This window comes from Coccidioides immitis (genome assembly GCF_000149335.2).
Source record: "Coccidioides immitis RS genomic scaffold supercont3.6, whole genome shotgun sequence".
Lineage (NCBI taxonomy): Eukaryota > Fungi > Ascomycota > Eurotiomycetes > Onygenales > Onygenaceae > Coccidioides > Coccidioides immitis.
In genome coordinates, this window is record NW_004504312.1 from 2,593,339 (window position 1) to 2,606,889 (window position 13,551).

The following is a 13,551-nucleotide window of genomic DNA, read 5'->3' on the forward strand; positions in this document are numbered from 1 at the left end:
AAAGTTATGTTTGAGAAAGCCTCTCAGAGGATCGGGAGATGCACTGGAGTGTGGAGCTCTCATACGATCGCATCTCCGTGTCTTGACGTAATAGGTGTTACCATCAGGAGGCCGCGAAAAAAAAGGCCGTTTGCCAGCACCTTGGGATTCAAGAGATCGGTTCCTTATGCTAGCTACCCACCTGGACTGGATTGAAATACATAGAAGGTAGCACATCCTGGAATTTTCTGGTAAGCATGCTTTCAACAGTGGGATTTCCAGCATATCGGACTTCGATGAGGGAGCACTTGGAGGGAGTAAATCTGGAGCCCTTTTTCTGCAAATTTCTCTTCAGGATCACTAACAGCCTAACGGGAAACGGTGGGTTAAGCCACTGCAAAAGAGTGGGATCAAAAAGACGAGTATTATTGCAGCTAACCCCGACCATGGTCCAAGCCATATCGTCATTCCTCCGATTTTCCTTGCAACGGATCTAAAACGAGGCCATCACTCTCCGCTTCTTTGGCCCGCTTCCGCTTATCATCGCTACGCTGATCTCTAAAGAGCGGACCCGGTTTTGATTGAAGCTCATGTCTCCGCAGGTGCTCGGGCGGAACTGATGCACAGGGCGCAAAAGCCGAACGGCGGTCATCCTCTCCCAGCATCCACGAAAACGACGACTCTGCCAAGGAGGTACGCGGAACAGGTCGAATTGGCATCGGTTTGATTAGGTTAAGGGGTTTCGATTCTTTGGAGTTCAATGGCGTGGGCGGCGTTGACGTTGAGCCTGAGTCAGTTTCAAGTTGTTCACTCTTCTCGGCCAGTGCCTCACTGTGTGTCTCCGCATGCGAGGCCTTGGATACCGTCGAACTATTCACTTTGGTGCTGCTTTTTCGCCTCTTCTCTATGATGGGGAGCGACGAATCTTGGAGCAACTTCTGCACACGTTCGATTCTTCTGATTATTTCGTCAACATCTCTAGTAGATTGGTCCCGAGAGACGTCATCCAATTTTCCGTTGTAAGCTCGTAAATCTTTTAACGCATCTCCAAGTAGGTTTGCTAGGGTTTTGTTCCGGTTTTTGAGAGAGGCTACCTTCAAACTCAGCTCATGAGGCGCAGCAGCTTCAACCTTGGACGGTATGGATAACTTGGAGATTGGGCCTTCTTCAAAAGGTAGTCCGGGGGTGGCAGGGCCGGAATGGATGCCTTGTATATTGCGCCTGGCTTCGATCATTGCCCCGCGGACGGCTCTGGCGACTCCCCATGCCTCTGTCCGTCGAGAAATACCGTCCGATACGTCTTGAAATAAAGAATCAAGACGCTTTTGATTTATTCTAAGTGGCGACCTGCTTGGCGAGTTATCCTCACTAGCACGGGAGCTGGGGTCCCTGCTGTAAGAGTTCTTTTTCTGTGAAGCTGTAGGCACTGTTTGGTATCGCAAGTTCCGGCCTTGGAGATCTGGCGATTTTCCTGTATACTTTGAGATCAATAGCGACGCGCCATCCCACGTCATATTCTCTTCCAAGAATAAAGCATCAAGAACGAAAACCTCAGGTTTATGAGGCTCCGGGGAAGGGTATCTCAACAGCAAAGCGAGGGCCGACGAATAGTCGCATGACAATACTAGGAGGGTTATTAGATTCAATTGTGCAAAGTATAGACAAAGGGTGCATCTTACATTGCCATCTAATCCTTATCAACATTGAAACACATACTAGCTCTACGAGTTCTGGTCGGAGATCAGTAAACATCAAGTCCCACATGGAAAGCGTATTTTCAAAAGGGAATTCCCTCCCGAAGAATAGACGGAGCCAACGCCTACAATCAGTAAGTTTCCGGCGTTAGCTAGCTTCTAGGGGGGAACTCACGTTAGGTATATTTGCGGCAGAATGCCAATGGTTTGAAGGTGAGACATCAATTCCGGATCAATGCTACCTAGGAGGATTTGATGGATGCGTTGACTCCGAGCAATGATCGAGGAGACGTTTTGCTGGTCCGAATTCGATTTCATTTCGTCGTGTTCATAAAATAGTTTCGCTGTTTGCATAATTGCGCAGAAAATTGCAAAAGCATCATGTTCTATGTAGTCAGAATCCAAAGCTTGCAGTAAGAGCTCGCGGTCCTCGCTTGGTAAATTATCTTCAGAGACCGAATCTTTTTCAATTGCATCCTGCCAAACAGCCCATAGGACCGGTGCCAGAAGTTCATGCATCCCTTGTCGATAACCAAGGTCCGGGTTCAACTTGACGAAGATAAATAAGATGTCCAACATTCTTCTCTTGGTTGTTGGTTCCCGAAAGAAATAGTTTTCCTGGAGACACCTCTCTACATCCTGGTATATTTCAGTTCGAATAGCTTCATCTTGCCGGAGAGATTGCCAGGGAGACTGCGACTAGCCTTAGGTTGCTGTATTCATTTGCTGCTTTTCACGGGGTAGCACATACATTGTCATCTTCAGCCAATGGATCCGCCGCCGACGGCAGATCATCCGGGTGGTCAATGTACTTCAGGAAATGATCTTTCAGCGCGGTATACGCTCCCCTTGTATCCGAAAGTTGTGTGGGCCATGACTCTCGATCAACGTTTTTGTGGACGAGAAATGCCTATCACAGATTGTTAGACGGGGCGAGAAAAGGGGCTTTTCGATAAGGGCACTTGCCTTCCAACAAATAGATCTCAGTCCATCCTCACAGGGATCTCCATGGAGTTTAGATTTCAATTTCTGGCCCAGCTCTTCCAGTGAAGCGCACTGGTGCTGATCGAACAGAGTGTCCCATCGCTGGCTAGAGAGGTGGTATTAGATTCGGAAACTTTGCAGCGATAGGTCAAAGAGCTTGCTAACCGCGACTCCTCCGCAGTTCTCATGGCATCATAGGCACTCCGTCGATGTCACATCTGCTGTTTCGAAGACAGTTGATTCCACTTCCCTTTTCTGAAATGGGCGATGTAACTCTCTGAACAACTCGCTGGTGGAACCCCCGAAATGACGCAGTTTTGCTGTCGCCCCGTTTGCTCGTTAGCGTCCGATGGCTTTCTTGGCGCATCCCCCAGAGGCGCGTTCTCCATATTTTACTGAGAGTACTCCGTACGGAGTAGCAGCAATCAGAAGGGAGGCTTGAGCTTCAAGTCGATCTTCGAATGATGTAGCCAAGCCCAGCTGAACCTGCAGCAACAGTCAGGGCCACGAGAAAAATACGAGGTCGATAAGTCAACGACGTCGATCCTGACCTCCAACCCCTCTTCCAGAAACCACCACAAGTCAAGAATGTCAGCAGACCTTTTCGCGGCGTTCGGCAATCCAAAAACTCTCGATAACTCGGTGAAAGTATCGTCAAATTCGAATAGCGGGTCATCGAGTTCTGGGAATCGCCCCAAAACATGGAACTCCATAGTTGATGCTGCTGGTAACTCTACGCTCATTGACTTCTCTTCTGAGCCGCACCTATCACCTTTCTCTCAGGCTATACAAGATACGAGTGTATCTGGAGCCGGATCGAATGAAGTTCTGTTTGATGCATCGACTGAAATTGCATCTAATGAAGCCACTGAAGATGAATGGGGGGAATTCGAGTCTGCAAAGTCTGAGTTCACAAACGACGAGCCCGTCCAACGTTTTGAGGATAGTATTAAGCCGACTGAATTCATAATCCACCATGGTGCTCAGGATAAGCTGAGTATTCCAGCTTCGAAACCACGCCAAATACCCCTATTGGATCTTTTATCCACTGAAGACTCGAATCCTCCGCCACAAATCCCGCACCGAGCCCCGTTAGCCTTGGATTGCAATGTCCATGATAGATATCCTATCAAACAGGAGCAAGGAGACTCCGAGCCTACTACAGCATGGCTAGATTTTGGAGAAGAGGATGACTGGGGAGAGTTCACTGATGGCATTGACGTTGGAAACAAGCAAGAAGACCTTCCAAGAATGTTAGAAACTGCCACTCTACCAATGCAACAAGTACAGTCGCCGTCAGCACCGCGATCCGGTGTACCAAAGACAAAAGCGAGCGTTCCATTTCGAACTGTTGCACGTTCTCCCAAAATGGTGAGGCCTACGAATATTCCCCCTCCTTCTATTCTTCTCCGGCTATTCCCGTCTTTATTAGAGAAACTACGAGTAAAAGCGACAAACTACACGATTCACGCCAAAAGAAAGGCCGGGCCTCTGCCTGACACTGGCCCAGCCGAAGAGATCACATATAGCTTGAAAGTTATGGTACACATAATAGCAGGACGCAGTTTACGCTGGAAGCGAGACTCGATCCTCAGCCAAAGTATCAGGATAGGACCTGCGTCAGGGAGGCCTGGAGGAATGAAATTGAGCAGCGTTAACAAAAGCGAAAATGTGAGAGAGGAAAAAGAAGCTGTCGAAGTCCTTGACATATGGAAGAAATGCAATGGGCTCTTAAACTCTGCAGCCTCAGCGGGAGGAAAATCACCAGTTCAGTTCGTAGCTGGTAATCTTCAAGTGAGAACCGCCACTACTCAGGAGGGTGCATTGAAAGCGCCGCATGCATGTGCACTCTGCGGACTGCGACGGGAAGAAAGGGTTTCCAAAATCGACGAGAACGTTGATGATATTTTCGAGGAATGGTGGACCGAGCACTGGGGCCACTCTGATTGCAAACGCTTTTGGGAAGCTAATTCGATGAATTTGGATCAACGTTGAGCAAGTGATCCTGGTTGTTTGTACTCCAAGCAAAACGCCATGCTCGGACACACAGGCCGCCTTTTTTACGGTGAAGGGTCCCCTCGGCTGAGCACGTTAGGTATTATTAGGCGCATTCTTGGTCTTGATCATGGGCAGTGTGCGGGTTGCGCGAACGGCGTTGGGTCGCCGTGGAGGAACCGAAACCAAGGCCTCGTCCGGTGAATCTGCACAAGCCGTGGGACCTTAGGAGCAAAATATATGGAACATCATCTCCATCTAATACATCTCCTCTCCGTCCTCTCCTGTCGTCTAGGGAGGGTCAGATTTAATCCCACTGTCGCCTTATTGCCTCTCTGTAGTCTGAGAAATGCGGGTGTTGCGGCGCAGTTATCTCCCTTCAAAGATGTTCCCGTATGTGTGTATATCCGGAATAATACGGGGCTTCGCTGCGTATTTTTGTATCTCATAAACTCTGCTAGCAAGCAAGAACTTTGTGTTAATTGGCAGAGTGTCATGTTTCCTGGCGTCATCCAAGTATGCTCCATGCTCAGGTGAGCCGTGGTGGGCGTGACCTGGCCCGAGTTGCACCAGCAACGGCTACTCACTTTCTCCGAGAAGCCTACTTAAAGTAACCCAAACCTCCTCACTTTCTCCTCACCTTATTCCCACCCACTCCGCCTCCTCGCTGCTGCCTGTGCCCGCTCGCAAGTTTACTGACCGCAGAAAAATACAGTCTGCTACTGCTTGTTCTTACTATCCGGTCCAGAAGCAAAGCAGGATCTCTCTCATGCAATTGCTGGCCGGTTAAACTAGTTCACTGCTATCTTATCGCTGGACTGATAAGCACCGTTCTCCCCCTGCCTCCTTATCTGCCCACATCTTGCTCTCAAAGACGTCAGAGGTGGCATCAAACTCCCAACCGCCATCTCTTCAACTCTACACCTTCGTCAAGTGGTCCGACGAAGCTGTCTGCCGTATAGCACACGAACCAGGGCCCAATAGCTTTCTGGCCACATCGTTCACTTCAGAGACCTCCCCAGAGCTACCCGGTGGCCTATCGACAAGAAGCAAATCATTCTTTTGCTAAGAAGAAAAAAAGAAAAGAGTTGAACGATCCAAGGGCCCGAAGGTACTAATTTTGAGTGCATTCAGTTAATAGTCCTTTCTAATTTTGAGCCAATCCCCGCTTTATTGAACCAGCGTTACATACCCCTGGCCTTATTCAAGCCAACTTCCCTAAGACTCCCGGAATCATCGTCCTCGGGGTCCTCTTGAAACCTTCAGCCACCTCGCGTACTTTACTACTACTAAAACACAGCAAAGCCTAGCTAGTTTGCCTTCATAACCCTTCCTATTCTTGCACCAACGAACCCTGGTCGAGGGCTTGATTGCGTGGGAAGGTAGGAGAGGCGCTATCGTGATGGGACTCGCGTACAACACCTACATTAATTCCACCAAAATATTTGGGTGCAAAAACTGCAAGACCCATCTTGCCGACTATCATGATATCATAAGTCGGGTGAGTGATGTTCCTCGGCTATCCACGCTTCTGTTACTTGCTGTTTGCTTTGGAACCTCTACGGCAGCATCTGCTGACGTGTTTCTTGCTGCAGAACTTCCGCGGCCAACATGGCAAAGCGTACCTTTTCAACGGCGTCGTCAACGTCACTGAAGCCGAAGCTGTGGAACGGAGCATGACAACCGGCCGGCACATCGTTCGAGACATAGTTTGCAGACAGTGCAAGGAGACAGTGGGCTGGAAGTACGATAAAGCCTACGAAAACTCCGAGAAATACAAGGAAGGAAAGTTCATTCTCGAAGCAGAGCTCCTCTGTGTGGTGTATTAGACAAGGTCAGGATTTTTTTGCACCACTTTACGCATGTCCGTTTCACGCGATCAATTTAGACGTCCGACACACGCAAATCTCAGCGCACCACATGGCAGAACACTGGGTTTTTCTCTTTTGACTTGTTTCCAATCTTCGGAAGGCGTTCCTTCGGGGTTTAAGGATGATGGCGGGTCAGGTGCTTTTGGTGTTCCATATACTGCCTCATTTCATCTGGCTTCCTTGCATTTCATATCTAAATCGGCACAGTTTTACATTGGAAAACGGGAGAGGGGACCACCGCTGGAAACCTTGATCTTCCGGGCCTTGTCCTACTTCAGAATGGGTCTATGCAATTCGGAGTTGTATTTTAACGGCTTCCCCCGTCAAAGGCGGCCCTCAAAATCGGCCGCGACACTCCATGCATAATACAAAGGGCACTTCATCATAAGCAAATTCACTCAGAGTCATGATTTTATGGTAATTGCGTGTATTGAACCCGAAGCTGCGACCGTGGAGTGGTTGGCTCACCGTGGCTCTTGAGACAAAGCGCAGCGAGTTAGCTTTGTAGTTGGTTGGCGGTAGCACTCGCCCTTGTCTCCCGATCGACTCCCGTTCATACATCCATTTTCTTGTCGACGCAACTTTAAGGGGGTAACAGTGATTTGAGAACGCTGGCTAGATGATTTTATCCTTCTGGACCCAGAAGAGACGCGCCAACTTCTCTGTCCATAGACGTCGCCCCCAATGTCCCAATCCTACATGTGATTCTCACCCACCTCGATAACGGGTAGCTCTGCCCAGTTCCTCCCTCACGGACGAGAACCACACAACCACCCACATTTGCTTTCGCTTCGTAACACAAGAAGAAGAGGGAAAAAAAATGATTTAAGACAATTGACGCAACGTTATGGCTACATTTCGGCGACGATTCGGCGACATCTTCAGTCCAAACACTTCCGCCGCCCGTTCCGCCGCACGTTCCGCCGTTGCCGCGAATCCCGGTCCCTCGTCCTCCGTCCATCTTAAGACCAGCGATAGCGACGTGAATACACTGATAAACAAGGAGAATAAAACCGAAATTCCGCAAGATAGGAGGAGTCAAACAGTCACATTGAGGCAAAAACCGCAGGAAGAGCTAGTGACGAAGCGGAGAAGCAAACGGCGGAATGGATTGATATTTGGACTGGGAGGGATCTTCGGCGTCTTCCTAGCCCTTTTTTTCGCGAATCACAATGAAGTTATCAGCTTGGATGCATTGATGGATTTGAATCTCGATTCTTTGATCGATGTTATCCCAGCGGGCATATTGAAAGATGCGAGTGAATTTTCGGTATGGTTCCATCTTAGCAAACTTGCTTGCACACTGAGCTTTTGCTGGTATGCTTGGGCTATACGCGTGGACTGACCTTTGTGTTCTGTGAAACTTTTAGAGACAGGAACGTGACGCGATCAGCTACGATGCGTTTTCCGTTGGCCTAAATCTTCAGGCCCAAGGCATCCACGCCCAATATCCCGTTATTATGATCCCTGGGGTTATATCGACTGGCCTGGAGAGTTGGGGAACAGATGAAAAGTCTCGACAATATTTTCGAAAGCGACTATGGGGAAGTTGGAGTATGATGAGAGCTTTGGTTTTGGATAAATCGGGCTGGAAGCAGCATATAATGTTAGACAAGGAGACCGGGTTGGATCCGCCGGGCGTGAAACTTCGTGCAGCTCAGGGGTTCGATGCCACGGACTTCTTTATAACCGGATACTGGATCTGGAACAAGATCCTGGAGAACCTGGCGACAATAGGCTATGATCCGACCAACGCCTTTTCGGCCGCCTATGACTGGCGCCTCTCGTACCTAAACCTCGAGAAGCGAGACCATTATTTTACCAGATTGAAGAGTCACATCGAAGCGGCAGTTCAACTTTCGGACAAGAAGGTCGTTTTGGCTTCGCACAGCATGGGATCGCAAGTAGCTATGTTCTTCTTCAAATGGGTTGAGAACGAAAGCCATGGCGGCGGAGGGCCTCAATGGGTCGAGAAGCACATCGACTCGTGGATAAACGTGAGCGGCTGCATGCTCGGTGCAACTAAGGGCCTGACGGCAGTCCTGTCTGGTGAGATGAAGGACACAGCCCAACTCAACGCGTTCGCAGTCTACGGCCTGGAGAAATTCCTCTCGAAAGAAGAACGCGCAGAGATATTTCGCGCCATGCCCGGCATATCCAGCATGCTTCCAAAAGGCGGCGATGCCATATGGGGAAATGGTACCTGGGCGCCTGACGATGTCCCTGGTCAGAACTTCACATACGGAAACATGATCAATTTTCGCGAATCGAATTCCTCTTGGACACAGCAAAACCTCACGATCGAAAGCAGCCTAAAGTTCCTTTTTAACAATGCGGAGCCCTGGTTCCGTAACCAAGTACAGCACAGCTACTCCCACGGTGTAGCGCGCACCCGTAATGAGGTCGAAGCTAACGAAGCCGACCCCCGTAAATGGCTGAATCCGCTGGAAGCCCGTCTTCCATTGGCCCCTAACCTAAAAATCTACTGCTTCTACGGCGTGGGTAAGCCCACGGAGCGAAGCTATTTTTACCGCGAAGACACCGATCCATTGTCGAAATTACACGTTAGCATCGATACATCCGTGACAAACGGCAATGTCGATCACGGGGTGGTCATGAGTGAGGGAGATGGGACGGTGAACCTGCTGAGCTTAGGGTATATGTGCGCCAAAGGATGGAGAATAAAGAGATATAATCCTGCAGGGGTGAAAGTGAAAGTGTACGAGATGCCGCATGAGCCGGAGAGATTCTCACCTCGGGGTGGACCAAATACTGGTACGTGTGTTCCCCCTTGTTTCCTTTCCAAATCATATACCTTTCAAGAGAAAGCAAAGAAAGTATGAGGTTTTCCTAATATCAGTATTCCAGGTGACCATGTTGACATCCTCGGCCGCTCATCCCTCAACGAACTCATCCTCCGCATTGCAGGTGGCAGAGGTGAGCAGATCGAGGAGCGCTATGTCTCTCGAATCCGAGAGTATGCAGATAATGTGCCAATATATGATGATGACTAAAGCCTGTTGAAATATGACAGGAATAAAAAGAAGACAACAAAAGAAGGATAGAATCTTTTTTTAATCCCTCCTATGAAAATAGGCCTGTTTGGCCTATGGGCTGTTTCCGGGGCACATGCCTTTTGTAGGAGGCAATGAGGCATGAGGGGAAGGGCAAGATGTCTACATTTCCCTTCCCCCCGTGTATGGGGTACAGGTATTATTATGTATAAATAGACAAGGCTATAGTTTGGTGCACCTCTTTCACCAAACATAATGTATAATGGACTAAACCAATGTGGCTTAAGTACTCTGTAGTAAAAACACACACAAAAAAAAAAAAAAAAAAAAAAAAAAAGAGAGGAGGAGGGGGGTATTAAAGGCTCACAACATGTGTGATTCCTCCATGAAAACAGAACTATGTATGACCATTGGCGTGAAGTTGAGATGGACAAAGTAGTAGATGTGACATCCCAACTTAAAGCTATTTCTACAAACCCCAATCTGTGGAAGACTTTCTGAGAAGAGTGATCATCACGTACCAGTAAGCAAACAGCCTTGATCAGCTCATCGAATCATAATATATTTTTTTTTTTCATGATATTATGTATCTGTACATCGGAGTCTCTATAACAGAGGCAATATGTTCACTGCCTATTATCCAGCGTCATAGGATCTAAGCGGAACACAAGAAAAAGAAAATGCACAAGAGAAAAAAAGAGAACATTATACAATATGCCACAGCACCAGTTATCATGCTGCTTTGAGAGGACCAGCATGCCACATTGGACAGTTGCTGGTAACCGTTTGGGTGTAGAAGATTGACTCTAAAATGCCACACCCTTTGCGTGTAGCTGACAATCTGATCACGATCACGTTCTTATTTGTGGATAGGTGGTCATGTCTTCTTCTGTGTGTGGCTGGCAAAGGTTCCTGTCAAAGCATTTTCACGCCCAAATTGCACCATAATCCAATTAAAATGTCTGCCCTTGCAATCAAGTAAATAGACAAGGCCATGCATTTTATCAACATTATCTGTATTAATTAGGAAGACATTATTGTCTCAAAGGGCAACAATATGCTTGCTGGTGGAGGTGATGGACAGCTTGCTGTGGCAAAAAAACAACGGAGTAGAAAGGTGTAATGATCAACAATGCATTGTAGTGATCTGTTTGTGGAAGTTGTCTTGAATCTGAATAATGAAGCAAGTGTCCTCGTAGTACCACAGTCAAAGCATGATGCAAGTCATTAATCATGGTGTTTGCCGACGGATCGAAGCTTGGGTCTTGAACTTCGAAGAATAATCTGTTCAGATCCACCCGTACACCGCAACGTCACATGCATTGAGCAACGACTTTTAAACGATTGTAATAAATTTTTGGTTTTGAAAGCGAACGAGAATGTGATAGTTCCGGTATCACACATGTCTATAGGTGCTCATGTCCATGATTCGAAGCGAACGCTATCAATGCAATCCTCTCCCAGGAACCGAACTCCCCAAGCCTAAGTGGCGCATGAGCACAGCGAGTGTAAAACATTAAAATGAACCCCGATTCTCCCCCAGATTCCAAGTCCCGATGCATCATGGTATATTATGCGATTGACCCAGTGGAAACTGTCGAAGATAGGTCGTAGATGCCATGCAACAAAAAAGTATATGCATGAAGCCGGAGGTATGCACAACGAAGCAAAACGAGACGGAAGTAGAATCGCAGTAAGTGCGGCGCTCGTTGACGTCCGAGGGTAGATCAACAAGTTGGCAGACAGTGGAATGCCAGAATGCCGTATCCATTCCGGAACTGAAAGTTGCGATCAGGATTAATATTATGAACGTCGCACCTCCGTTCGACTCCCAGAGAAATGAATCGAGCCAAATAGTCGAGTAAATTAAAAGTCCAGAATCATCAGCCGCTATGAGGGTTATCCAAGAAGAAGCGCCAGGACCGGATAAAAGGTGAAAAAAATATTAAAAAGTCGTATCGCTTGAAAATCAATGCCCGCTTCTAAGCAAGAATTTAAAAAAAAAAAAGGAAAAAAAGGTCCCATGAAGAAAGGCAGGCGGAAAGTCAGGGGCAACGGGCTGAGGCATGTCGAGAAGGTCGTTCATAAGGCGAGGAGTGGTCATCGGGCTGCTTCAAGATCAGAGTTTCCTCCAACTGTGTCGCCATCCCAGATCGATTGGGCTTCGTCGACTGGGCTGAGGGATCCTGAAGAGATTGAGGAAGAAGACCCTACAGTCCATTCATCACTATCGGTCTGGAATTCGCCGTGGAGGGTCGCAAGATCGTAGTTGTAGTTGTCGGTTGAGTCGCCAACTTCCACATAATCATAATCCCACCGGAAGGGCTTGTCATGCTGCATACGAGGAACAAATCTGGCTTTGGCGTAGTAGAACGTGACTGCAGCCAGGAGACTACCGCCGACGAGATCGACCGCGTAGTGATGTGACAAGTACATCGTTGCCCACCATATCCAAAGAGTATAGAGTACAAACGCAGCGCGGAATCTGGGGAAGAGGTGACTCATGAAAAGGGCTTCGATGGTTGCGTTTGCAGCGTGGAGGGAAGGGAACGCGCCGAACGGGACCGGAGAAGCTGTGAACCCAGATGTGTACAGATCAAGGCCAAACAACTCGTCGATGCGTGCGAGGCCGGCTGGGGAGCCAGGCATTCCGTAGTGGGCGGGTGCTAGACCGTACAAGTTCTCATACCACGGCGGCGAGCAAGGAAAGAGAAATTGAATTACGCAGCCGATCACGTTCATATACCCAAAGCTCCGGGCAAAGATCGGAGTCAGTCCTGGGGGACCGAAGATGAAGAGGATAAGTGAGCACACAGCAGGTGCACCAAAATGCATAATTCCATAGGGTAGCCATGCCATGATATCTAGAACCACATTCTTATGCGTCGAGAGGATGTTGCTGAGATTCGCTCCGTAGAAGATGTTCTCAAGCGCTGGAAGCACGCGAACCCAGATTGGAGGTCTCCAGTTACTTGGTATATATCTAAGGGACAAGCAGTCAACTTCCACCCCCGGTATCGCTATCAAAACGCGTGGTACTCGAAGAAAGCACCGGGAAAGGGGGCAGCTGATGCGGGTAGACTTACTGCATGGCATACCAAAAGACCAACCAGCCTATGATGGGCAGGGCCGGAAGAAGAAACTGGCAGGTAACGGGGAGGATCAGAGAGATTAAAATAACCAGAGAAATTAAGGTCTTTATGAGGGGTCCGGGTGTTTCAATGACGGATAAACAAAAGATTCCGAGAATTGCTAAGAACAGGTATTGCCCGTCGTAAACGGTCCAGCGGTGGGATTGGAGCGACTTCAGGGTGTCGAGGGGTGAAAAGGAGGTCTTGAGCGAAGCTATCGAGGAGGACGGAGAGACTCTGCTGCGCAATTTCGACCGTAGTCGTCGCCGGACGCGGTGAGGAAAGAGCAGTTGCAGGGACCGCCATGGCAGCATCACGGACACTTTTCCGAGGTATTTCTGCGGATGGTCCTTCCACGAGGCCATCGAAGCGTTTATCACTCCAGCCATCTCCGTGTGTTGTTGTCTCGGGCGGCCGATACGCACGTCGTGTCGGGACGAGGGCCAGTTTGGAGGGAAGTCAACAGATCACCTAATCGGGTAATTGTAGCAGGACGACCAGGAAATGGCTCGAGGGAAATCGCCGTGCGACGTTGTCCAGTATCGACAGTGACGCCGGGCGAAGAGATTAGCGGAGGTCGAACCTCAGATTCGGCGGGATGATCGCCTTTGAAGATCTTGGCTGCGCGATCTGACGACCCAACGACGACACCACGACGGCCGGCCCAGTCGGAACGGCGGCGGCGCCAAGGACGTAGGTGAGAGTCAACAGGAGAGAGGAACGGATGAAAAGGGAGAGGTAGAAGATGAACGGCAGAAATGCTCGAGGAGGAAGGGAGAGAAGAACAGGACGAAGCAGATCTGCAGGAGAGGAGAGTGAGGAAGTAAAAGAGAGAGAGAGAGAGAGAGGAATGTGAGCGAGAGTTGAAGCGAAAAGAGGAAGA

At 48.8% G+C, this 13,551-nt stretch overlaps 5 protein-coding genes across 5 annotated transcripts; 3 read left to right on the top strand and 2 right to left on the bottom strand.

The window, feature by feature from the left end:
* Positions 1–443: 443 nt before the first annotated feature.
* Positions 444–2,924, bottom strand: CIMG_03948 (TBC domain-containing protein; the record flags this gene model as incomplete). Its single annotated transcript, XM_001244506.2, has 6 exons — positions 2,823–2,924; positions 2,640–2,763; positions 2,425–2,583; positions 1,849–2,366; positions 1,659–1,798; positions 444–1,603 (listed from the first exon to the last, which is right to left on the bottom strand). The coding sequence occupies exons 1-6, from the start codon at positions 2,843–2,845 to the stop codon at positions 444–446; spliced, it is 2,124 nt and encodes a 707-aa protein (XP_001244507.2). The 5' UTR covers positions 2,846–2,924.
* A 321-nt stretch (positions 2,925–3,245) lies between these two features.
* CIMG_03949 (uncharacterized protein) lies at positions 3,246–5,145 on the top strand (the record flags this gene model as incomplete). The annotated part of the gene is made up of 1 exon (XM_001244507.2): positions 3,246–5,145. The coding sequence occupies one exon, from the start codon at positions 3,246–3,248 to the stop codon at positions 4,650–4,652; it is 1,407 nt and encodes a 468-aa protein (XP_001244508.2). The 3' UTR covers positions 4,653–5,145.
* Positions 5,146–5,358: 213 nt separating this feature from the next.
* On the top strand, positions 5,359–6,907 carry CIMG_13751 (yippee zinc-binding protein Moh1). Its single transcript, XM_001244509.2, has 2 exons — positions 5,359–6,153; positions 6,248–6,907. The coding sequence occupies exons 1-2, from the start codon at positions 6,055–6,057 to the stop codon at positions 6,479–6,481; spliced, it is 333 nt and encodes a 110-aa protein (XP_001244510.1). The 5' UTR covers positions 5,359–6,054; the 3' UTR covers positions 6,482–6,907.
* Positions 6,908–7,310: 403 nt separating this feature from the next.
* Positions 7,311–9,847, top strand: CIMG_03952 (Phospholipid:diacylglycerol acyltransferase). Its single transcript, XM_001244510.2, has 3 exons — positions 7,311–7,793; positions 7,894–9,298; positions 9,392–9,847. Exons 1-3 carry the CDS (start codon positions 7,371–7,373, stop codon positions 9,535–9,537), a joined length of 1,974 nt encoding a protein of 657 aa, XP_001244511.1. The 5' UTR covers positions 7,311–7,370; the 3' UTR covers positions 9,538–9,847.
* Positions 9,848–10,657: 810 nt separating this feature from the next.
* Positions 10,658–13,057, bottom strand: CIMG_03953 (aureobasidin resistance protein Aur1; the record flags this gene model as incomplete). The annotated part of the gene is made up of 2 exons (XM_001244511.2): positions 10,658–12,520; positions 12,624–13,057. 2 exons carry the CDS (start codon positions 13,055–13,057, stop codon positions 11,638–11,640), a joined length of 1,317 nt encoding a protein of 438 aa, XP_001244512.1. The 3' UTR covers positions 10,658–11,637.
* Between the last annotated feature and the right edge of the window lie 494 nt (positions 13,058–13,551).

Coding starts and splice junctions, on each gene's coding strand:
- CIMG_13751 (XM_001244509.2), top strand. CDS start 6,055: ATGGGACTCGCGTACAACACCTACATTAATTCCACCAAAATATTTGGG. Junction 6,154..6,247: donor ATCATGATATCATAAGTCGG/GTGAGTGATGTT, acceptor TTCTTGCTGCAG/AACTTCCGCGGCCAACATGG.
- CIMG_03952 (XM_001244510.2), top strand. CDS start 7,371: ATGGCTACATTTCGGCGACGATTCGGCGACATCTTCAGTCCAAACACT. Junction 7,794..7,893: donor AAGATGCGAGTGAATTTTCG/GTATGGTTCCAT, acceptor TGAAACTTTTAG/AGACAGGAACGTGACGCGAT. Junction 9,299..9,391: donor TCGGGGTGGACCAAATACTG/GTACGTGTGTTC, acceptor TCAGTATTCCAG/GTGACCATGTTGACATCCTC.